The following is a 26,352-nucleotide window of genomic DNA, read 5'->3' on the forward strand; positions in this document are numbered from 1 at the left end:
CCTCGTCCGGTGGATCTGTGGAATTCTTCGCGAGGACCGCAAAGTTGAAGACGGTGTCGCGATCAAGGGCGGTTAGGGATAGGCAATGAATGCTGGACGTGTGTGGCAAATGTGTATCTTCGAACGAATGAAGACGTTTGACGAATGGGGAGGGGACCGAAAATTGGATGTAACAGTATAGGCAGAGAGAGGGCTACCATAGAAAGGGAAACAAAGAATTGCTTGGTTAAATGCACTGCGTTACAAACATAGCTTATTTCCTCCCTGTATATACAACGAAAACGTTTGCAAATTTGCAAACATATTGTGCCTTAGAACACAGTATTGTTACAGAGTTTCAAATATTATATATGAAGGAAGAAACTGTTAATTGAGCTTTCACTAACACAATATTCTTGCACGCCAAAAGATAGCGTCTTTATTTTTGCTGCAATTTTAAAAGAATTTTCACAATGCATTTTTGTATATAACGTGATTCTGTATTTTAAGAATGAAACAGCGCCGTTCAAAATGAACTGAACAATATAAATAGATGCCTCACTTTTGGCCAGACAGTGATCTTTATCTGAGAACTGGAGGTGAAGAAAAGAATGGACACTGCCGGCTTTGCAGTGCTGTGATTTTCTTTCCTTCTAGCGATTATTCTAGCGTTAACATTATTTTGTAGGTGATATCTATATTATTTGCAAAATACGAGCACTGAACGGTGAGTCAGTGCTGTGGATAAAACGTAAGTCTGAAATTGCATTTCTAGAATTATAGTAAAATGCTTGTTTGAATAAAACTCAATGATACATAATATATATTAATGAACGTATCTATTTTCTCATTCATTGTATCAACTGAGGCGCATATTGGTCTCCTTCAAGGAAAAGCCTGCTACCTGACTGAGGGAGCTGTCAATCAAATTGAGCTCCGCCTTGAAGGCGCTGACAATCAAAGAGAAACAATGACTGGCCTTCACCTGCGCGCGCGGGGCCAGCTGTCAAGTGCGAAGAGGTGGAGCCCATCGGTGGGCGCTTTGTCTTCTGGGAGTCGTAGTCCTAGTGTGAGAAAGTAGAGTAGAGAACTGCTCCTGAAAGACTACAAGTCCCAGTGTGTCCCAGAACCAGCCTTTCTACTCCCTCCCTGACTGGCTGCCAGTTCACTTGCCTCATGTATTCAAGCGCAGGGTAGGAAACAGTCAGTCAGAAATTATTGAGTATGGGGTGGTGTCCGCGGTAGCAACAGACACTTTCCAAGAGTGAAGGCGAAGCATCAGCTTGCGCAAGAGAGTGCAAGAAAATAAGCAACAGGGAACGAGAGACTGCGGCAGTGAAAAGTATAGACTTTGTACCATTAGCTTTTGCAGCAAGCAAAAGCAGCTTGCAAGTGTAGTATCAGGGATTGTTGAAGGTATTTGTATTTTTATGTCTTTTTTTACGCGAGTGCGGCTACACAGAGACGAGCTGTCATTGATGCCGTGCTAATTCACTCTCTGAAAGCGAATGGTGTATGTTCGTGCCACATTAACTGACTGGTTTAAGGGTTTGCGTGGAAATTTTAACATTGTATCCGTGCAGTGTGGACCTTAAGCATACATAGAAATGCCAACTTTCAATTATGAATGCAGGGTATCGTAGCGCTTCGCTGGAGTTGTATGCTGTTTGATGGCTGAACAGACAATGAGGGTGTTAGTGACGCCAAAATAATTATGAGCTGAAAATGCTAGTAAGGACAGGATGGGCCGAAGGATCACCAATTTTTTTATTAAGCTTGCTTGGGGAAAAATGTAGTTAAATGAAAGATAACATTTGTGGTGGCAGTTTTTGGACCGTTGCGAGACTACATAATACACTTTATATTAGAGGACAGTGCAGTCAATGCCAGTAAAGAATTCTTTATTTATTCTGTACAATAACATTCGGTGCAGACTGTGGAAGGTCATAGACTACCGAGAGAAATATGAGGGTATGAGGTGCTGCTGCCAGCGTTGGTTTATCCGAATTATTTTTTTTTTAATTGTCGTGCGCAATTGTACTATCTTTGCTATTTCATATGTATTTAATTAAGTTTCATCCCGGAGATCTGATCAGCTGCAAAGGGCGACGAACATATTTTTCAGTCTGCATCAATGAAGGTGTTTGGCTGTTGTTGCCCCATTATCCACATTAATAGTTTCCTTTTTTTGCGTGTAATATTTTTTGTTGGTGCCTGGACTTTGCAAGGTCTGGTCTATTATAATAATTAACACGGGTGATTCTGCAGATCTTGGAAATCCTGAGCAACCTGCTTGAGCAAATTGCTGAGTTCCTCCAGCATTGTGTGTGTGTGTTGCCTATTGTAATAGATTTTTGAATGAGAATTGTGAGAATGATAGAAATGTATATGTTCATGAATTAGATATACAGATATTCTATTGTTTTGAAGGGAATTACTTACCTACTGCTCCCATGTTGGATCTAAAAGGTTCATACCGGTGTAATTATATAGGAGGCTGGGTTTCTCAATGGAGGTAGGAGGTGTATGTGGGTCTGTAACTGAGACTATATATTGAGGTCGTTTGTAACACAAATTGTACCATTGCTATGGTAATGAGGGTAGGAGGGATCTGTGCATGGAGATACGCAGTTATTTCAGATACACAGTTGTATTTTTTCTATCAATTCCTTATTTTGAGTAAGATAAATCATATTTGTGAATTTAAAACAAACTTTGTTTATGTAGTGCTTTTGAGGATGTCCCAAACATCTTTATAGACAATGGAATATTTTCAGAATTTAGCCATGGTTATAGAAAACATAAAACAATTTACACATAGAAAGCTTCAATTAACTACAGTATAGTGAAATGATATCCATATTGTCTATTTGTATGATGTTCAATGAGATCAGAATTCCCTGGACACCATGGAGAACTTCCTCCTTCTTTCCTCCAAAATGAGATCTGTTTATAATGTCTTCTTGGACAAGCAGATGAGGCCTTGATTTAAATGTCATCAGAAAGACAGCCCTTCCCAGTACACCACTCATTTGTTAATTATTGTTTGACTGCTTGTAAAAAAAATCTGTAAGGAGAAAATGTGTGATTTTATAGTTGTTGTTTATCCTGCCTTGGGACATTTCATAATCAAGAACATGGCCTGGCCTCCACTTCCTCACACACTGGCTATTTTTCGCCTAAAATAAAAAACACAAAATACTCAAAGCCAGCTCTTGGGTAATGGTTTGCTCATGATATTGGTAAACAGTTCATTCCCTGTGGGGAAGCCATTTAATTACCAAACCAATTTCACATGTGCTGCTTAACAAATATCAACATAATGCTTAATAGGTCAAGTGCTTCAGCAATGAGAAAGGATTTTTTTTTCTGCCTTTCTTAGAGCATCGTATGTGCTGGTTACATTAATCGTGATGCATATTAATGGGTTGTGTGAATTAATAGTAAAGTAGGAAATCATTAGGACTGAATCTTGCCCAAATGATATGATCCCTATCTCTGAGTTAGACAGACATGGTTCAAGACCACTCCAGATCCTTAAACACTCTATGGAGAGAATGCTGCTCCTTTAGAGGAGCTGTCATCAAATGAACTACTAAATTAAACCTCTTCACTTCCACTATTTGAAGGAGAGTATAGCTTTACTCTGTCAATAATTTTGACAGATGGAAACAAAAGTGATTTATTTCATTGTCTTATGTGGGAAGTTGCTGGGTGTGAATTGACTGCTGTAATTGCTTGGTTTATAAGAGTGAGCAAGCATGATCAAAAGACCCTTTTATATTGGCCTCTTCAAAAACGTGATGTAGAAGAAGCAATATAAAAATTGTATTGTTTTTACCTCAACATTTGTTGATGTAATATCTGCTGTGAAAAGGAAAGTAAGCTACAGGTTGGAGGATCTAGAAATGTTTGGCCCATAGTGGCTGGGAAGTTACTTGGGAACAAATGGTGGGCATGGGGTCTCCAAGTCTGCCACATCTGACCAACCACCAACCCAGTATCCCCCTGCATAATATTTTCAAAATCTTTTAGCTTTCCTTCAGAAAGGGGAAAGCAATTTGATAGGATATTCTGATTGTAAGGTAAATAATCTTCTTTGTTTGTGAAGGTATTTTGAATTATGTCTGCTCCAACCGAAAACATGAAAATAAATCTGATCCGAAGAGTAATTCCTCTACTGACTCAAAGATGACGCAGATAACTTCCTGTGTGTCTGCAAGTATACACATTGATATCTTTTGTTTGTTTTGGAACACCAATTCGTTATCACACTGCCTAACTGTTCTGCAGGGCTTTGTATGACAAAGTGAGTAAGCAGCCTGTCTACAGCCATCTGGGTTTAGGGTTTATGGAAGTATATGGGAAGAACCTGGCTAACCATCCGTCAATTTTTGTTGCAGAGTTTTGCCTTATTGGGGAATCCCAGGCATGACTGATCTGTTTCCCCAATTTGGAACAACTGTAAAAGGTAAGAAGGACCTTAGGTGCAAATTCACTTCCTACCTCTTTGAAATGCAGACAATACTGCTGGCAACCTTTCCTGATTTTGCTAATTCATTCAGTAGTTTATATTCAACGAAGTGAATTGCCTTTTCCATGTTTAATGAAGTAGTTGCAAATGATCCATTTGAAGCACATGGGTTGCTCAGCTGAGGGTACAAATAATTTTCAGCAGTACATTTTTGTGCAAGCGATGAAGAATAAACCTGAATATATAATTGTTGGCATGCGTAGAACTGACTGCTTATTTGGGGGCGGGGGGTGGGAAATAGTCTGAAAATTTTGGGTTCAAGTCCCGCAAAAATCCCGGCTGACGTTGTAGTTCAAGACTGAGTGCTCCACTGTCAAAGGTGCTGCCTGTCGGATAAGACCTCAAGACTTTGTCTTCTCTCCCGAGTGGATTTAAGAGATTAGGTAACATTATTTTGAAGGAGAGCCAAGGAATTAACCCAATATTTACCCCAATTAATATCTTTAAGAAACGTCACCAATGCTGCTCTTTGTGGCTGTTTTCTGTAATCACGTTGTCTGCAGGCTCTTCACAGGGTTTCAGATTTCGGAAGTAGTTCATTGGCTGTGCTTTTATCTTGGCATTTGTGAAAAGTGCTAGATGAATGCTTATCTTTATTCAAAAAATTAAACAAAAACGATTATAAACATTTATGTAGATCATCTCCTACCCTCAAACACTGGTAGTGTGTAGTGATTTTGTGAATAAAAATAAAACTTTTATTTATAAAACTTCCTTGAGTGTGCCCTAAAGGGAATTGCAATTTGAACTACTTTTCAAGTGTAGGAAAGTACTTGTGATAAAGAAAATGCAGCAGACAATTTGTATTCAGCCAATTTTCATGAACAGAAGGCTGAGAGCCTTCTGTTCAGTGATAGATTTTAGTAATGCTGAGTAAAGATACTCTACGTACCTACTGTCCAGGAGGAGGCAATTTGATCTTTAAAAAAAAGAATGAGGTAATTCTGGATTTTCAGCTTTTGATCCATAGTCTTGCCGCCTTCAAAATAGCAGGACCTTTTATTCCAAAAGAAAGAGCGTTTTTGACCTTTAAAATTTGATTTGAAAGTCAGCCCTTTGTTGGTGCAGCATCGTCTTGCAGCTACACTAGAGCATAGAACGTTGTGCTCAGGTCATTGAAGTGGGACCTCAGACTGCAACCTTCTGTCTCAGCCATGACTGTAATACTATGTTAACTGGGGCCAACACCACAATTTATCACTTAAGTAAGCTATCAAATTTATGAGCATTGACTTTTTACATGTAGATTTACAAATTTACGTTTGTTTTGTAGGTAATGAAAGACTGCAGTTGGGCATTTACTGGAAGTGATAGCACATTGCTGAACTTGCTGCTTCCAGGAGGAGACCCTAACCACTGGAAGTCTGTGACTGAGAGTTTCTGAAGAGGGGTAGGGGAAAAGGCACAAGAGAGAAGGTTGCCGGAGAGCCAGGTTTTTTAAAAGTCCCCATTTGTCAGTGTGGAAATGGAGACCGTTTCCCAAGACTCCCAAATGGAATGCCAGATCTGCTTCAATTACTACAGCCCATGCCGTCGCCCCAAGTTACTCGACTGCAAGCACACCTGCTGCTCTGTCTGCCTTCAGCAGATGAGAAGCAGTCAGAAAGAGCTGACGTGCCCCTGGTGTCGAAGTATCACCAAGCTCTCTCCCAGCCTGTCTGTGTCTCAGCTGCCCGACGACCCGGATGTAATTGCTGTGATCAGCATCCCCAGTGCCTCAGACCGCACCCCAGTCTTCATCAAGCTCCCAAGCACTGGTTGCTACATGGTCCCCCTGACTGTTACCAAGGAGAGCACTCTGTTGCCAGGCGAAGGGGGTTGTCGGCTGTTGCCGGGAAACCAGCGGAAGACTGTGACTGCTGTTTTGATCCCTGGCGAGCAGCAGCACCAGCAGCATCCGTTGCAAAGTGGACCAAGGGAGGATGAGGAAGAGGAGGAGAGCAGAGAAGTTGTGAAGACCTCCACTTGCTCAGGGGTTTGCACTGTACTTCTTGTGGCTTGTGTCCTCCTGTTCCTCCTTGGCATCGTGCTGCACAACATGTCTTGCATATCGAAGCGATTCACTGCTATCTCCTGTGGCTGAAATAAAAAGTGCGAATCTACTATGGGCTTCCAGAATTTACTAGTTTGCAAGAAACCTGGACTATGGAATGAGGAGTGCAGAGCATTTAGTCTCTTGTGGCCCAGGCTTCAGGGCCATGCCGGGTAGCTACGCAAATGCATAAAACTACAAGGAATGATTCATTTCGGAAGTGATGAATACCTATGGTGTAATTTGGGAGATTAAATGAAAACTGTACTTCGGGTGAATTTTGAAGGGGGTTTGTATCTTAGTCCATACATGGAATTAATTTCCATTCATTCTCTTAATATCACATTGTCTTTCTGTATTATTATTAACCATGATCTCCCTTTTAAAGGGTAGTGCAATAATACTATTCATGGTGTAACTTGAATCAATTTCATTTAAGTATTGGTAGGCATAATTTTATACACTGTAAACAAGGCTGCTCTATCAAAACCAAGGCTTTAAATGATGGTAGTTAATTGAGTTGCAACAGTCTTCTAAAAGAATCATGTTTATATTTTTACTACCATCTTGTGAGCAGTGAGGACAGATTTTAAACAAGTGTGCAACTGCTGTCATATAGAATTGTAATTATTTTATTGGGGCTAAACTGTATGGATTTTTTTTAAAGTTTGGATTTTTGGCAAGTTGTGCAATGAAGTTTTTAATGTACTTTGAGGTTTTAAAATCCAGTACATGTACATCTACAGTGACAAAAGGATCAAAGAATTATTGAAGCCAGTCACCATTGGAGACTGTTTATCTTGCATGTGCACAGTTGCTGACAAAAGTGATTAGACTTCTACACTGTTAGCTGGAACTGTACTGGTGGAGTACTTTAGTTTCCAGCTCATTATATGATAGTTCTGCTGTTTAGAAGGTGTTTTGATGTGCCCAGTAGGATATTAATTAAATAGAGACAGTTTTGAATAGTTAACTTTGTGGTGCATTGAATTTTCAGTTTAGTGTGTCAACTACACCATGTGATTTTGCTGTTTAAACCATTCAGCTAGATTTTATTAAAAGCACTTACCTATGAAATTGCAACACTTTAAATTAGGAGAAAATATAAATTAATTCACAGTTCATGATGTGATGTGATGAGCTGCTGCATACCGTTTCATGGTGAGGAAGCACTGAACTTAATGGGATTGTGAAATGCTGGCAGACTTTGATAAGCAATATCATAATGACAGTGTCTGGTGATAGTTAATGTAGAGAAGGCAGAATAATCATTCATGGCTTACAAATACTTGTTTAAAAAATAGTTATGAATGGAGCTTGGATAAGCTATGATGGCATAATTGTTAAAGTTGCTTCTGATTTATATGTGGAGTATAATTGCCTGTATTGTACATTTTTTTCTTATTTTTAACTAGAGATTGAAATACTATTGTCCAACATTTTACTTTGCTTCTCCTTCCAGTTTTGTAAATACTGAAAATGAAATACTGAACTTAAAAGTATTTTAACCAAATATCAAGTGATTTCTGTACTTTATTTCTGTTTAATTTTGTGAATGTTTTAACATAATGCTTTAATCATGGACTCAAAAGGGAACAGGGCTTACACCAGTTCAGCTGACAGAAGTCGAACATATCTTTTTCCCTTAGAAAGCAACACTGGTTAATTCTATGACTATTGGGAAATCTGACATAATGTCACACTTTTCTGCTGGTCAGGCAGCATCTATGGAGAGAGAAAGAGTTAACATTTCATGTCAATGTTCTTGTATCAGAACAAAAAAAAATTGCTTCTCTTTTCACAGGTGTTAGGTGACCTGCTGTTTCCAAACACTAGTTAATAGACTGGTAACATGCCTCAACTAATATCCCATGATCACTGTTGCCTACGCATGCTAATAAATGGTTTTGTCTTTTCATAGATTATTTAATTTACAGATCCATCTTTGTGCCTAAGTATATAGGGGTATTTGAACTGTTGGTGTGTGCACATACCTGTGATAATCTACAAAAGTAGAAGTTGGAAGAGATGGTGAATCTGCTGTTTATAAGTTGCTGATCATTGTCTTTGTGCTTGTTCTTTTGTAGAATAAAATATTGCATGGTGCTGCAATAGAGTATTTTTTCCTCACTGATATTTTTATGATAGTGTTCTGAACCTGCCTGTTGTTTGTATGTGTTCATGTTAGTTTAATGATGATTGTAAGGCGTTCATTCCTATAATTTGAAATGGACCACTGTACTGTGACTCTGGTTGTATTGACAACATTATTCAACAGTTTATAATAAACTTCGTAAATATTATCCAAGTCGCTCATTTGAGAAACATACTCTTGAGGGGAAACTTCTTCACTCAGAGGGTCATGAGAGTGTGGAATGAGCTGCCAGCACAGATGGTGCATGCGAGCTCAATTTCAACGTTTAAGAGAAGTTTGAATAGGTACATGGATGGCAGGGGTATGGAGGGCTATGGTATGGTCCCAGTGCAGGTTGATGGGAGTAGGCAGTTTAAATGTTTCTGGCATGGACTAGATGGGCCAAAGGACCTGCTTCTCTATGACTCTTAAGGATCATTTCTGAGCAATAATAATTGCCCAATTGATTCTATTCTTCTGCAGCTATGCAAAAGATGTTATTACTTACCTCTCATTGGCTGAGATCTTGTGACCAGCAGCGAAGTTGCTTTCTGTTGACAGAGATGTGAGAATGCAGATGCTGGAATCTGGAGTAACAAGCAACCTGCTGATGGAATGCAGCAGGTCGAGCAGCATGTTTCTGATTCAGTGCTTCCACACAAAATGTCAACAATTCCTTTCCTCTACCCTCCACCCCACAGATGCTGCTTGGTTGGCCGAATTTCTCCAGCAGATTGTTTGTTGCTCCCTTCCTGTCTGTCAGCCAGGCAGCTATTCAATAGGATCACTGGCATCTATTCCCTGAGCTGCCAATCACATTAAAGAATTTTAACAGGGACTAAGCCTTGAAGGATAAAACTCAATTTGTCATAATTTTTTGAATTTTTATAAGGTGTTGAATAAAAATTGAAACATAGCCAGACATTCAGATCTGCAAGCTGAAGTATCATAAATTAGCTTCTTTAAAGTTATTTTAAAGTCTAATATATTTCAAACTATTTATGAGGGAATTACATTGCACATATAAATTGTTTTTTTGAGGGTGAAAGAACGTACTAAGCAGTAATTATGATTAGGTTCTATATTTGAATTAGTCATTCGTCATGCTGAACATTCAGAATTAGGTTTATTATCACTGACATAGGTTGTAGAACTTGTTTTATGGCAGCAGTACAGTAGGTAAAAATGTTACACTAAGAATATATACACAATAAATATAGTGCAAATAGAGAGCAAAATATTGAGGTAGTGTTCATGGGTTAATGGACTGTTCAGAAATCTAATGACACAGGAGAAGAAGCTATTCCTAAAATGTTGAGAACATCCCTTTTCAGGTTCCTGTACCCTCCTCCCTGCTGGTCATAATGAGAAAAGAGCATGTCCTGGATGGTGAGGGCCCTTCATGATCGATGCCACCTTCTTAAAGCATCATCTTTTGAAGATATCCTTGATGTTGTGGAGGCTAGTGTCCTGAATGGAGATAGCTGAGTCCACAATCCTGTGTATTGGAGCCTCCATACCAGACGGGGTAGAGATTTGCCGGAATCATCATCAACAGACCAAACACCTCAACCCCCTAATGAAGTATAACTGCTGGCATGCCTTCATCATAATTGCATCAATATATTGGACTCTGGATCGATCCTCTGACATAATGATGCTCAGGAACTTGAAATTGCTCAACTTTTCCACAGCTGATACCTAGAGGTGTGTTTTTTCAGACTTCCCCGTCCTGACATCCACAATCAATTCCTTGGTCTTTCTGACGTTGAATAGCAGGTTGTTGTTGCAACACCACTCAACCAGCCGATCTACAGTACTGTGCAAAAATCTTATACAGTATATATGTGCCTATAGCCAGGGTGCCTAATACCTTTGCATAGTATAGTCGTAATTTTATCAATTTCACTGTACTGCCGCTGCAATAGGAAAAAAACAACTTTCATGACATGAGTGATGATAAACTTGATTCTGACATGCATCGCTATTGTGGACTGAGAGTTGGAGGAGGCAGGGAGAGGGAAGTATGGTTGGGGGAGAAAAGCAAGGGAGAGGGAAGGGAGCGGGAAGCACCAGAGAGGTGTTCTGGAATGATCGATAAACTAATTGTTTGGAATCAAATGACCTTCTCTGGTGTCTCAGGGCTGGGTGTATCTGTGCCCGTGCCACCCCCTAACCCTGGCACTCCTCAGCCATGTGTTCCGCATCACTCCCATATTGCTCCACCCTCGCCATTCCCAACATCCTTTGCTCCCGCCAGATTTACAAACGTGCTTTCTGCTCCATGTTGACAAATACAGTCCTGTGCAGGTTAGCTACATATATGTGTCTGAGACTTTTGCACAGTACTGTATCTTGCTCTTCACCAAAGGCATACCCTCAAGATGTGTTTTGTTATCTACCTATGTTCTAACAGCACCTCATGTACCTGTAACTTCCACTACTAAGAAGGACTACGGCCAAATCACGAAACAGAGTAATGTGCAGGTCCTTCTCCCAGTTGCACATCAACTTGACTTGGAAGAACATTGCCATCCATTCGTCATTGCTGAGTCTAAATGCTGAAACTACACCAAACGTCACTATGGTTGTACTTGCACTAGAAGGCTCAATGTGGTTGATCACTTCTGCCTTAAAGGCAATCATGGATGAGGTGTAAGTACTGGCCTTGACAATGTTACCAACATTTGTTAATGGATTTAAAACTGCGCAGTGAAGATGCTATTTTCAGAGTAACTCACAGTTGTGCTTGAAACGGGAAAGTAGAGGAGTGCACAACTTGCATCAGGTGGATGAGGGCAAAATAAGTATTGCATTTAGTGACTTTAATGCATTTTATCACAATACCCCAAAGAGTGAAAAAAGCCAATGAAGTACTTCTTCATAATGTGGTAATTTCTAATACATTCTATTTCAGTGACAGCATTCAGGAACCATTTATATGGTGTGAGGAAGACAGTAACTTCTCCATCATTACAACCACAAAATTCAGTTTCTAGTATACTGCAATTCTGTGGAAGGGAGCTCCATCAGGTGTTTGATGGAAGAAGATTTTTGAGGTACTAAATCCATAATAATTTTTTTTTGTTCTGAACACAGAATTATGATTATGAAGACACGTAGTCCTCTTTTATTGTCATTTAGTAAAGCATGCATTAAGAAATGATACATTATTTCCTCCATACTCATTATTCAACATACAGTACAAAGTCACGCAGCCTATATTGAGAAGGAAATTATGACTGGTCTTTGTACAGTGGGGAATGCAAGCAAATTCAATGGAAACTGGGTTCTTTACCTACTTTAATGATTGTTATAGGCATCATGCTAAAAATTTTAACAAATTCTTGTGGAGTTTGCAGTACTGTGCAAAGGTCTTAGGCTCATATATATAGCTAAGGTGCCTAAGACTTTTGCACAGTACTGTATTTGTCAACATGGAGTGACAAGCAAGTTTATAAATCTGGTGGGAGCAAAGGATGTTAGAATAGTGAGGGTGGAACACTGCAGGAGGGGTGGCACAGGTGCAAACACACCCAGCCCTGAGACACCAGGCAAGGTAATTTGATTCCAAACAATTGGTTTATTACTCATTAAAGAATGTCTTTCTGGTGCTTTCTGCTCCCTACCCTTTTTTCCTCTTTTCCCCACCATGATTCCCCTCTCCTTATCCCTTTCCCACTCTCAGTCCATAATAGAATCAGAATTGGGTTTATCGTCACTCACATTGTCATGAAATTTGTTTTTTTTTGTGGCAGCAGTACAGTGCAATATATAAAATTGCCACAGCACTGTGCAAAAGTCTTAGGCACCCAGCTACATGGACTTTTGCACAGTAGTGTATTTTAGTGGTGAAAGAAAATTTTTAAAAAAAGCCAGAATCTTTTCATATTTAATTGTGTGCGAATAAATATAATGATTTTCACCAACTCTCACGACAGCTGCTGAATTAAAAATAGGGATGGGAAAATTCTAACAGTACATCTTTTTCTCTATAGCATGCCCTGTGAATCAAGAGTTTTCAGTCTTATTTTGAAATACATTATTGATTTCTCCATCTTCATGCACAAATGGTTTGAATATACATCAAATGGCATAAATACAGTATGCAATATATGCATTCTATTAAGAGTTATAAAATGGGGTAATGCCCACCTTTGCTTTTTCATTAGCTATGGGTTTTCTCCATAATAGTTTCAAGTTCTTATCTGTATTCAGTCCATTGACTGCATTTCTGTTCTCACCCATTTTCTTCCCTTCCAGAGTAAGGACAGAATTCCTTTTTGTCGTCACTTTCCACCCATCAAACTCAATTTTAATGAATTATCCTCTATAATTTTCATCATCCTCAATGAGATACTCTTTCCTTGCCTTTTCAGAAGTCCAAAGGGACTATTCTCTGTAAAAGTCTCTGGTCAACTCTTCCATCTCCACCCATTCCTCCTCATACAGTGATGGTAGAAGATTAAATACACCTATCTCTTCTTCTACCTCCACCATAAATCACCTCCTCCTCCTTCAATCTACCCCCCCCCCCGCCCCCAGTTCAGAGAGCGATCATTCCTGGTGATACTGTGATTTTGCTTGTACATTTTTCGGTCTAATGCTGTGGTGAGCCAGAGTGTATTCATTCAGTCTGTAAGGATGTGCCTGAGCTTTCAGTTGCTTGTCACTTTAATTCTCCATTCCACTGTTTGTATTTGGTTTCTCAGCTTGTTCATTACAGTCCAAAATCATGTTGAGGCATGGACTCTCTGCTTGGCATGCTATAGCACTCAGGATTTAAAGCTGAATTCAATAATTTTAGATGTTCAGCCTTTCCAGTTTGTATTAGATCTGGCTGTATGTTTTGTTCTGTATCTTGTAACTCAATTATTTTGTTTTGTTTTTCTTCTATTCTCGTTCATCTGTCTTCTTGCTTCCTCAGGGCAGATCAGCTGTAGTTATTGTGTTTTCAACACCCTGTCTCACCAATATCACCTGTTCATCCAGTCTCTGTTTATCCCTGCCCCATGAGAAGCAACACTGTTTTCTATTCCATTCCCTCTTCTCTGCAACTCAAAACATGTTTGTTTTTCTACCATTTCCTTGCTCTGAAGAGAGGCCATTAACATTAACTATGTGATGACTGTTTTCTTCAGAATTCCTCAGATTATTTTTAACTCACTCTGTGAGGTGTGTGAGGATTTGCACATGAATTCCAGCATTTCCACATTGAAATCTGTAGAAATCCTCTTAAATTTCAGTCGTCTTTGAGGAGCATTGATCCAAGTGATAACTTGATGGTTGCAGAGCAAGATGTCATAGCTACGAGAAATTCTCTAGATTTCACCTGGGTACCCTCCAACCTGATGGCATGAATATTGATTTCTCTTTCTGATTAAGAAAAATTCCTTAACCCTCCCCTCATCTTCTTTTCCAGACTCTGGCCTCTTATATCTTCTCACCTGCCCATCACCACCCCCTGGGTCCCCTCCTTCCCTTTCTCCTATGGTTCACTCTCATCTCCTATCAGATTCCTTCCTCTCCAGTCCTTTACCTTTCAAACCCACCTAGCTTCACCTATCACCTTCTAGCCATCCTCCTTCGCCTCCCCTCTCCCTCTTCCCACCTTTTTATTCTGGTATCTTTCCCCTGCTGAGTTCCTCCAGCATTTTGTGTGTGTTGCTTAAGATGTCAGAGCTCCCAGCTGAAAATTAACCAGAACTGTTGGGCTCACTCATAGTTTGTTTCTTCTAATTAACAAGTCCTAATTAACAGGTGGGAAACTGTCCAAAGATTTTGCTAGTTCTACAAAAATATGTTAACATTTCACTTGGTGTCCTGAAGCTGCATAGAAATAACGCTACATATATTTGTGAAAAGGACCTAAAGTATGAGCCAACATCAAGTATTGGGGTGGTTCAATGATTATACTCTTTCAATCAGAATAATGTTTTCGCCCCACCCAGGCTTTAATGTAATAGCGGAGAAGGGGTGGAGTGATATGACTTGGGAGCAAATATAAACTTTGACCCTGTCTGCTTGTCAGAAAGTAAATTGCCTCCAGGCGTCTTTTCAAAGGATAAGGAGAATTTTTGAGTGACATTCTTCTTTAAACACCTGAAATGTTATCACCATTGCATGCACATTTGCTACTGTATTTGTCTGCGAAAACTACCCGAAACATATTGCACTTCAAGTTCAACAGGCCAGGTAGCATCTCTAGGAAGAGGTATAGTCGACGTTTCTGGCGGAGACCCTTCGTCAGGACTAACTGAAAGAAGAGATAGTAAGAGATTTGAGAGGGGGAGGGGGAGATCTGAAATGATAGGAGAAGACAGGAGGGGGCGGATGGAGTCAAGAGTTGGACGGTTGATTGGCGAAAATCCTTTTTGCCAATCAACTGTCCAGCTCTTGGCTCCATCCCTCCAGCTCCTGTCTTCTCCTATCATTTCAGATCTCCCCCTCCCCCTCCCACTTTCAAATCTCTTACTAGCTCTTCTTTCAGTTAGTCCTGACGAAGGGTCTCGGCCAGAAACGTCGAATGTACCTCTTTCTAGAGATGCCGCCTGGCCTGCTGCGTTCACCAGCAACTTTGATGTGTGTTGCTTGAATTCCCAGCATCTGCATATTTCCTCGTGTTTGCTCTTGAAATTCATTGTCTTTTGAGCACTTGGATATCCAGAGGCTCAGGAAGGTGTTATAATAATGAATAGCTTCTCTTGTGCCCCGCTGGCCAAAGACAAATGATGTCATTTGAACAGCGTTCTTTATAGGAATATCTTTTTAATTTGAAGAACTATCCAAATTTTGTACAAGGCTTTGAGCTTAAGTTCTTCAGCATCACCTGCAAGTCTTGACGAGACTTTGTTTTGCAACTCACCTGAGAACAAGCCACGTGAGTAGGTTTAGCTTCCTGAACAAAAACTTAATGGGGCATTTGATAGATGACGCCATTGTTAATGTAACACCCCTTTGCTTATCGCTGGAATGTCAAATTAGAACTTTTTGTGCTCGGGTGTGTATAATGAACCCACAATGTTTTGAATTGGAGGGAAGAAAGCTATCGAAGCCATTGCTAGCATTAAGCCTGCATTATTACCAGTTAGTTCACAAAGTGAAATAACTGTAATAACATCTTCTAGTTCGTGTGATAAGCAAGACAAAAACATTCTGTTCTTTCTATAGGGCACAAAAAGCATAAGTAAATGTCACATGCATCACAAATTCCTTGTTTGGAACCGCTGCTTTGTAAAGGATTTCTGAAAGATAGTGTCTTACAAAGTGTGACTGTAAGATCATGGGCAATATCAGATGTATGCTTCCTAGTCTTTTGATCAGAGGAATACAATGTTATGAGCTGCCTTGATTGTTTTTTTAAAAGTCCAGTGTTTCTGGGGAAAAAAGCTATTAACTTTATCGCTACGGCTGGGAGGCTTACTTGATTGCAGTTTATTCCATCAGTGATAGCAATCACTCATTGCCGAGTCACAAGGTTGTCGGCTGGGTCATGCTCCAGAGATTTAAATTCAAACATTTAGACTTGCGTTCACTGCTCCTTGCTCTCTGGCAGATTCCCGGGGTCAGGAGTAACAGCTTCCACCTGAGTTCTGCTGGTCCTGAGATGGCAAATGAGCACCAGATGAAACTTGTAGATCTGGCATAAGTGATGATTGACAAGATGGGTCGACAGGTGATTTGGGCTGTTGATTCCAGCATATGCTCTCATTTCCTGTATGCTCCCATCACACTAACTCAAAGAGTACACGTGGCATCTTCCTGAATGCTTCTCATCTGCTTGATGGCCTTCAGAGCTGGACTCGTTGCATTTTTTAAGGGGGGGGGGGTTTGAGGATATCATTAAAGTGTTCGTTCTGCCCTTCTGTAGATTGTTTCCTGTGGTAGAGTTCTGAACTGAGGGAGACAGACAATTGTAACCAACCCTGTACACCAGAATTCACTGCAAAGTGGGCCTCAATACTGAAGATTTTGATCTGAGGGGAGTTAATATTAGGTCCGTCTCCTCCCAATGAATGTGGAGGATTTTGGAAATAGCATCAGGATGCAGAATAATATTGGCCCTTCCCTGATGCCAATTTAAACTGTGCATCTATTTGCATGTGGTCTATATCAGTTTGCTTTCTAAAGGGAATAGAAGGGTTAAAATGAATTAATACACAAAAGAACAGTGGAGCTATCCACAAATCCTGGTCAATTTTTAAAGCCAGATCAAAGTTACAGAAGCAAGTTATCTAGTCAATATCCCATTATGGGTGCAGCCAGCAACAGGCTGTTCTTGCCACCATCTCAATGCCGACCCTGATACCTACTTGTACTAATCCTACTTCTCTGCATTAATTCTATCTCTCTGTGCCCTGCTCATTCAAGTTCCTGTCCTGACACCTCCTAAACGTTGTTACCATTCTTGCCTCTATCACCTCCTTTGGCAGCTCATTTCAGATGAATAAAAGTCGATGTTTAGGGCCGAGACCACTCAACAGGACTGGAAAAGAAGGGGGAAAGAATGTTGGGGGAGGGGAAGGAGTACAAGCTAGAAGGTGATAGGTGAAACCAAGTGGGCTAAGGGGGGTGGATAAGTGGAAAAGACAAATGGGTGGAGAACAAGGAACCTGACAGGAGAGGAGAGTGAATCATGGGAGAAAAGGAACAAGGAGGAGCACCAGTAGTGGTGATAGGCAGGTGAGGAGAAGAGGTAAGAGGCCAGAGTGGGAAAATGAAGAAGAGGGTAGGGGAGGGGGAAGAATTACTGTAAGTTGGAGAAATTGACGTTCATGCCATCAGATTGGAAGATGAGGCGTTGCTCCTCCAACCTGAGAGTGGCCTCATCGTGGCAGAAGAGGAGACTATGGAATGTCAAGTTGGAATGGGAATTGGGATAGGAATTAATGGAAATTCAGCTTTTTGTGCATGGAGCTGAGGTGCTTGATAAAGCAGTCTAGGTAGCCTCCAACCTGACTGCATAAACATCAATTTGTCCAGCTCCCAGCAACAAATTTCAATTCTTATTCCACTTATCGCCTCTCAGCTTTTTACTTCATGCCCCTCCCCCACCCACCTGGCTTCATCTAGCACAATCTACATTGTTCTTCCCCTCTCCCCACTCTTATATTCTGGCACCGTTCCCCTTCATTTCCAGTCTTGATGAAGGGTCTCAGCCCAAAATGTCAACTGTTCACTCATTTCCACAGATGTTGCTTGACCTGCTAAGTTCCATCCAGCCTTTTGTGTATGGTGCTCTGGATTTCCAGCATCTGCAGGATCTCTTGTGTTTATGAGCACATTTCAGATACCAGCCATTCTATGCATGAAACATTTGCCTCTCAGATCCTCTTTATACTTCCTCCTGACCTTACACCACTGCCTTCAGACACCTTTCAGAATCAGAATCAGGTTTAATATCACTGGCATGTGTTGTGAGTTTTTTTTGATTTGCAGTAGTAGTACTTTGCAATACACAGTAATAAATTACAATAAATATGCATAAAACTCACTTAAATTAAATAAGTATTGCAAAAAAAGAGGGAAAAATACTGAGGAAATGTGATGGTGGTGAGGAAGAAGCCATTCCTGAAACATTGCATATGTGTCTTTAGGCACTTGTATCTCCTCCATGATGGTAGCAATGGCATTTCCTGGGAGATATGGGTCCTTAATGAAGGATGCTGTCTTTTTGAGGTTTTGGCTTTTGAAGGTATCCTGGATGCTGGGGAAGCTATTACCCATGATGGAGCTGGCTGAGTTTTCAACTTTTTGCAGCTTTTTTCTGATCCTGTGTAGTGGTCCCTCCATACCAGATGGCGATGCAACAAGTTAGAATGCTCTCCATGGTACACCTGTAGAAATTTGCTACAGTCTTTGGTGACATACCAATACTCCGAACAGAATGTACAACACTGTCTTGCAATCTTTGTAATTCAAAGTTTAAAGTTCAAAGTAAATTTATTATCAAAGTACATATATGTCACCATATACAACCCTGAGATTCACTTTCTCGTGGGCATACTCAATAAATCGATAATGGAATAAATGCCATAATAGAGTCAATGCAAGACCTCGCCAACTGGGGCGCTCAACCAGTGTGCAAAAGACAACAAACTGTGCAAGTACAAGAAGGAATAAATAAGCAATAAATATCGAGAACATGAGATGAAGAGTCCTTGAAAGTAAGTCCATAGGTTGTGGGAACAGTTCAATGATGGGGAAAATGATACTGATTGAAGAGTCAAGAGTCGGATGTGAGGGGTAATAACTGATCTTGAACCTGGTCGTGCGAGTTCTGAAGTTCCCGTACTCTCTTCCAGATGGCAGCAGTGAGAAAAGAGCATGACCTGGGTGGTGGGGGTCCCAGATGATGGATGCTGCTTTCCTGTGACAACACTTTGTGTGGATGTGCACAATGGTGGGGAGGATTTTACCTGTGATGGACTGGGCTGTCCAAGGGCATTGGTGTTTACACACCAGGCTGTGGTGCAGCCAATCAATATACTCGCCACTGTACATCTATAGAAGTTTGTCAAAGTTTTAGATGTCATGCTAAATCTCAGCAAACTCCTGAGGAAGTAGAGTACTGCCGTGCTTTCTTTACAATTGTATTTATGTTTTGGGTCTGGGACAAGACCTCTGAAAAGTAACACCCAGGAATTTAAAGTTGCTAACCCTCTCCACCTCTGATCCCCTATTGAGGACTAGTTCATGGATTGCTGGTTTTCCTCTCCTGAAGTCTATAATCAGCTTTTTGGTCTTGCTGACATTGATTTTCAACGTCCCTCCTAAATGCTGATTCTTCACCACCGTTGATTCGCCCAACCTACGTAAGCTCCTAAGGAAGTAAAGATGCTTCATGATTGCACTTATGTGTGGGCCCAGGACAGGTCCTCCAAAATAATCACATTGAGGAGTTATAGTTGCTGACCTTCTCCACTTCTGATCCTCTGATGAGGACTGGCTCATGGACCTCTGGTTTCCTCCTCCTGAAGTCAATAATCAGCTTCTTGATCTTTCTGACATTGAGTAAAGAGTTGTTATGGCAATACTCAGCCAGATTTTCAGTCTACCTTCTATACAGTGATTTATCACCACCTTTGATTTAACCTACAACAGTGGTGGTATGATTGCATCAATATGTCGAACTTCAGAGATAGACCTTCAGAGATATTGACACTGAGGAACTTGAACTGGCTTACCTTTTCCACTGCTAATCCTTCGGTAATGACTGGTGTGTGTTCCCTCGACTTCTACTGGAGTTCTTTGAGGGTATAATGAGCGTAGTGAATAGAGGGGAACAGATGGACATCATTTACTTGGATTTCCAGAAGGCGTTCGATAATATGTCACATAAAAGACATCCATAAGATAGATTGCATAGAGTTGGGGGTGATGTATCAGCATGGATATAGGATTGGTTAACTAATAGAAAGCAGAGAGCTGGGATACTCCATGATTGGCAATTAGTGATGAGCGATGTACTGCAGGGTTCGGTGCTGGGTCCACATCTGTTCACAACATAAGTTAACGATCTGGAAGAGGGGACCGAGTGTAGTGTATCTAAGTTTGCTGATGACACTAAGTTGAGTGGAAAAACAAATTATGCAGAAGATTCAGAGAGTCTGCAGAGAGATATAGATAGGTTAAGTGAGTGGGGAAGGGTCTGGCAGATGGAGTACAATGTTGGTCAATGCAAGGTCACCCACTTTGGAAGGAAAAATGAAAGAGCAGATTATTATTTAAATGGTAAAAAAGTTGCAGCAGGGACTTGGGAGCGCTTGTTCATGAATCGCAGAAGGTTGGTTTGCAGGTGCAGCAGGCTATCAAGAAGGCGAATGGAATGTTGACCTTCATTGTTAGAAGAATTGAATTTAAGAGCAAGGAGGTTATGCTGCAACTGTACAGGGTACTGGTGAGGCCACACCTGGAGTACTGTGTGCAGTTCTGGTCTCCTTACTTGAAGAAGGATATACTGGCTTTGGAGGTGGTGCGGAGGAGATTCATCAGGTTGATTCCAGAGATGAGGGGGTTAGACTATGAGGAGAGATTGAGTCACCTGGGACTGAACTCGCTGGAATTCAGAGGAATGAGAGGAGATCTTATAGAAACATATAAAATTATGAAAGGGATAGATAAGATAGAGACAGGAATGTTGTTTCCATTGGTAGTTGAGACATGAACTAGTGGACATAGCCTCAAGATTCGGGGGGAGTAGATTTAGGACGGAAATGAGGAGGAACTGCTTTTCCCAGAGGGTGGTGAATCTGTGGAATTCTCTTCCCAGTGGACGCTACCTCAGTAAATATATTTTAGACGAGGTTGGATAGAGTTTGGCATAGTAGGGGAATTAAGGGTTATGGGGAAAAGGCAGTGAGGTGGAGATGAGTCTATGGCCAGATCAGCCATGATCTTATTGAATATTGGAGCAGGTTTGAGGGGCCAGATGGCCTACTCCTGCTCCTATTTCTTATGTTCTCCTTCCTGAAGTCCGCAGTCAATTCCTCAGTCTTTCTGACGTTGAGTGCAAGGATGTTGATGTAACACCACTCAACCAGCTGATCTGTCTCGCTCCTGTACACCACCTCGCCACCATCTGAAATTCTGTCAACAACAGTGGTGTCATTGGCAAATTTATAGATGGCATTTGAGCTGCGCCTAGCTGTGCAGGTGTGGGTGTAGAGAGAGTAGAGCAGTGGGGTAAGCATGCATCCTTGAGACGCACCAGCGTTCATTGTCAGCGAGGAGGAGATGTTACCTCTGATCTACATTGACTGTGGTCTCCTGCTGAGAAGTCAAGGGTCCATTTGCAGAGAGAGATACAGAAGGCCAGGTTTTGGACTTGGTTGATTAGAACTGAGGGTATGATTGTGTTGAATGCTGAGCTACAATCAGTAAACAGCAGCCTGCTTTAGACACAGGTATGCATTGCTTAATGTCCACGATACGTTCTGTGAAATCGGACGTTACGTGATTTGGACGTCATGCGAACACCATATTATATACTTAGCAAACCTATGTGGAGTACTGTAGTGTACCTGTATTGACTAAATAGCCAAGAACTTACACTAAAACTTTATGCTGTACACTATAATACATACATACACTATAATTTTTTATTTCATTTTAACCTTTTAAATTTTTTTCACTTTTTATGTAAACACTTTCTTAGCCCATATTTATCAAAGATGATCAGGATCATCCACGTCACTGTTCTCAACTTCCTCATAGTGTTCTACTGGAAGAGTTTCATAGAAACCATAGAACCATAGAAACCACAGCACAGAAACAGGCCTTTTGGTCCTTCTTGGCTGTGCCAAACCATTTTCTGCCTAGTCCCACTGACCTATCGAACCATAGAAACTACAGCACAGAAACAGGCCTTTTGGTCCTTCTTGGCTGTGCCGAACCATTTTCTACCTAGTCCCACTGACCTATCAGGTTGAATAACCTGCGTTTGGAAGCCATGATGCACTTTACGGTAGTATTTTCGAAAGAAAATTAAACAGAGAGATAACGTTACTACATTCGAGACGCGCGATATATGAGATTGGTTACGTCTGCCACGTCACGTTCTCCGATCGGGACTACGGACATATATGCGATCGGACATTGTCCGCGTGGACGTTAAGTAGCGCACACCTGTATTGCTATTGTCCAGATGATCTAAGGTCAAGTGGAGAGCCAGTGAGATTTCATCCTCTGTAGACTTATTGTGGCGGTAGGCAAATTGCAGCTTGCTTAGACAGGAGTTGATTCTAGCCATGACCAACCACTCAAAGCACTTCATCACAGTAGATGTGAGTGCAACTGGGCGATAGTCATTGAGGCAGCTCACCCTGCTCTTCTTTGTCTTTGGTGTGATTGTTACCCTTTTGAAGCGAGTGGGGATCTCCAACAGCGGATGGCAGTGAAAGATTGAAGATGTCCTTGACCACTCCCGCCAGTTGGTTGCCACAGGTTTTCAGTATCCTGTTGAAACATGTTCTGACGTCAACTTCTGGGACAGAGATCACGGGGTCACCAGATGTTGGAAGGATTCTCGCAGTTGTAGTTTTATTCTTTCTTGACTCACCTGGAAGTGAAGCATCACAGACATTTATGATGTTAGGTTTGGCCTCGTAGGAAGTACTGGCCTGCAAACGCTGCCAGAACTTTCGTACATCCCAGTCCATCTCTAACTTCAATCAGAGTTGTTCTTCTCACTCTTAAAACAGCCTTCCATAGGTCATACTTTGCAAGGTGCTGGATCACTAGTCCTGAATGTCATCTAATGAAGTACAACACTTCTACTCTCTCCCCATTCCCCTTGATACTATTTGTTCTGGGCTTATCTAACTTACCTATATTATTTAGCTAAACAACTTCTTAAGTGTGTTTAGTAGTTTAGACTTTATAGTTCAAATGTTCAATGTCCAAAGTAAATTAATTATCAAAAATTATGTCACCATAAACAACCCTGCGATTGGTTTTCTTGTGGGCATTCACAGTTAATACAAGTGGAACACAATAGAATCAATGGAAGACTGTGCGTGACAAGTCAGACAAACAACCAATGTGTGAAAGACAACAAACTGTGCAAATATAAAACAAAACAATAAAATTCACCATCATGAGGGGATAAAGACTCCTTGAAAGTGAGTGAGTCCATAGACTGTGGGGACAGTTCAGTATTGGGGTAAGGGAAGTTGAGTGATATAATCTCCTCTCTTCAAGAGTCTGATGGTTGAGGGGTAATGACAGTTACTGAACCTGCTGGTGTGGGTCCTGAGGCTCCTGTACCTTCTTGCTGATCATAGCAGCGAGAAGAGAGCGTGGCCTGGATTGTGATAGCCCTGTGATATAGGAAATTGTGCAGGTTCACCACCTCCAAGTGAAGTAATTTCTCCTCATCTCAGTTCTATATACTGAGCCTTTGTTGTTTGAGGCATTTGGGCCTGGACTTGCTCCACCTACATTTTGTTTCTGGTGACTGGTGTGACAGAATAGCCTGCTCCTTTCCACATCAACACTTCTCAAGCTGGCACCATTTAAATAATACACTGCCTTTTTAAACTATTCTCGGCCATCCAGTAGGGTACAAGTATCGATTATAATCCATGTTTCAGTGACAAGCTCTGCCATCTTCATCAGGGATGATGCCTGGGCATGTCAAGTACAGTGGAATTCATATCCCCTGTAGTTCATCCCTCCTGATTGGTTAGTCCTCATCCAATCAGGTATCCGCTCTTCCACCTTGCTTACAATGAAATTCCAGTTGTTACTTAAAGCGAGACCTTTGTCTGGATTTAAAACAAAATAAAATAGTTTTTGTAATGATGTTCCCAAGTCCATCAGTTTGTCGTTAAAAAAAGTCTGATTCAGCAATCCCTCTTGGGAGAAAATCCTTACCTGTTTTTGCCTATATGTGACTCCAGAACCGTATGACTCTTGAAGTAACTCCACCTGTTCAGTACAATAATGGATGAGCAATAAATGGTAACGTTGCCAGCAAAGACCACATCCTGCAAGGTAGATAAAGACTACGGCATGTCCTGAGGTTGTGAAAGGTGTTGCAGTTAGTGGAAGGCAAGACCTTCTTTCTAACCTTTATCATGAGAAAAGTGTGTAACAGCCTTTCTAATCATTTTGATAGAATTTCTAAAAACAACATTTAAATTCTTTAAAAATGTTATCGAGATACACTGAGCAACCCCTGATTTAACCCTTGCCTCATCATGGGACAGTTAACAATGACCAATTAACCTACAAACTGGTATACCTTTTGGACTGTGGGAGGAAACCCACGCAGTCACGGGGAGAATGTACAAACTCCTTACAGAGAATGGCAGGAATTGAACCTGGATCGCCTGTACTGTAGAGCGTTGTGCTAACCACTACACTACAATACCACCTATTTTTGATTACTCATAAGTGAAAGAGAAAAATGTTATTAGAATAAGGGGGGTGCTGTTGTAGTCTGGCGCACTGACCTCTACCTTGCTGGGGCACAGTGACAACTCGCGGATACCTCCTCTTATTTACTCCTCGATCGTGACCCCACTAAGGAGCACCAGGCCATTGGCTCCCACATTATCACTGACTTTATCCGCTCAGGGGATCTCCCATCCACTGCTACCAACCTTATAGTTCCCACACCCCGCACTTCCCGTTTCTACCTCCTACCCAAGATCCACAAACCTGCCTGTCCTGGCAGACCTATTGTCTCAGCTTGCTCCTGCCCCACCGAACTCATTTCTGCATACCTCAGCACTATTTTATCCCCCCCTTGTTCAATCCCTTCATACCTATGTCCGTGATACTTCTCATGTTCTGAAACTTTTCGATGATTTTAAGTTCCCTGGCCCCCACCGCTTTATTTTCACCATGGATGTCCAGTCCCCGTATACTTCCATCCCCCACCAGGGAGGTCTCAAAGCTCTCCGCTTCTTTTTGGATTCCAGACCTAACCAGTTCCCCTCTACCACCACTCTGCTCCGTCTAGCGGAATTAGTCCTTACTATTAATAATTTCTCCTTTGGCTCCTCCCACTTCCTCCAAACTAAAGGTGTAGCCATGGGCACCCGTATGGGTCCTAGCTATGCCTGCCTTTTTGTTGGTTTTGTGGAACAATCTACAAAGCTTGTATGTTCCAAACCTATTCTGGTATCTGCCCCCCACTTTTCCTTTGCTACATCGACGACTGCATTGGCGCTGCTTCCTGCACGCATGCTGAGCTCATTGACTTCATTAACTTTGCCTCCAACTTTCACCTTGTCCTCAAGTTTACCTGGTCCATTTCCGACACCTCCCTCCCCTTTCTAGATCTTTCTGTCTCTGTCTCTGGAGACAGCTTATCTACTGATGTCTAGTATAAGCCTACTGACTCTCACAGCTATCTGGACTATTCCTCTTCTCACCCTATCTCTTACAAAAATGCCATCCCCTTCTCGCATTTCCTCCGTTTCCGCTGCATCTGCTCTCAGGATGAGGCTTTTCATTCCAGGACGAGGGAGATGTTTTCCTTTCTTAAAGAAAGGGGCTTCCCTTCCTCCACCATCAACTCTGCTCTCAAACGCATCTCCCCCATTTCACACACATCTGCTCTCACTCCATCCTCCCGCCACCCCACTAGGAATAGGGTTCCCCTTGTTCTCACCTACCACCCCACCAGCCTCCGGGTCCAACAAATTATTTTCCGTAACTTCCGCCACCTCCAATGGGATCCCACCACAAAGCACATCTTTCCCTCCCCCCCCCGCATTCCGCAGGGATCGCTCCCTATACGACTCCCTTGTCCATTCGTCCCCCCCCATCCCTCCCCACTGATCTCCCTCCTGGCACTTATCCTTGTAAGCGGAACAAGTGCTACACACATGCCCTTACACTTCCTCCCTCACTACCGTTCAGCGCCCCAGACAGTCCTTCCAGGTGAGGCGACACTTCACCTGTGAGTTGGCTGGGGTGATATACTGTGTCCAGTGCTCCTGATGCGGCCTTCTATATATTGGCGAGACCCGACGCAGACTGGGAGATTGTTTCGCTGAACACCTACGCTGTATCCACCAGAGAAAGCAGGATCTCCCAGTGAAACACACATTTTAATTCCACGTCCCATTCCCATTCTGATATGTCTATCCACGGCCTCCTCTACTGTAAAGATGAAACCACACTCAGGTTGGAGGCTGGGTAACCTCCAACCTGACGGCA

General features: G+C 41.6%; 1 protein-coding gene across 3 annotated transcripts; it reads left to right on the forward strand.

Moving 5' to 3' along the window:
• Window positions 1-1,219: 1,219 nt before the first annotated feature.
• On the forward strand, window positions 1,220-8,786 carry rnf152 (ring finger protein 152). 3 transcript variants are annotated; one of them, XM_072283033.1, is made up of 3 exons: window positions 1,220-1,395; window positions 4,383-4,450; window positions 5,787-8,786. In XM_072283033.1, exon 3 carries the CDS (start codon window positions 5,979-5,981, stop codon window positions 6,594-6,596), a length of 618 nt encoding a protein of 205 aa, XP_072139134.1. In that variant the 5' UTR covers window positions 1,220-1,395; window positions 4,383-4,450; window positions 5,787-5,978; the 3' UTR covers window positions 6,597-8,786. The 3 variants fall into 3 exon arrangements, with proteins under 3 accessions (XP_072139134.1, XP_072139135.1, XP_072139133.1); XM_072283034.1 differs by lacking the exon at window positions 1,220-1,395 and adding an exon at window positions 2,638-4,288; XM_072283032.1 differs by lacking the exon at window positions 1,220-1,395 and having other exon boundaries at window positions 2,638-4,450.
• The last annotated feature ends 17,566 nt before the right edge of the window (window positions 8,787-26,352 follow it).

The sequence above is a fragment of the Mobula birostris genome, chromosome 19 (assembly GCF_030028105.1).
Source record: "Mobula birostris isolate sMobBir1 chromosome 19, sMobBir1.hap1, whole genome shotgun sequence".
Lineage (NCBI taxonomy): Eukaryota > Metazoa > Chordata > Chondrichthyes > Myliobatiformes > Myliobatidae > Mobula > Mobula birostris.

Bases quoted from the DNA above. Each gene is read 5' to 3' on its own strand.
- rnf152 (XM_072283033.1), top strand. From the start codon at position 5,979: ATGGAGACCGTTTCCCAAGACTCCCAAATGGAATGCCAGATCTGCTTC.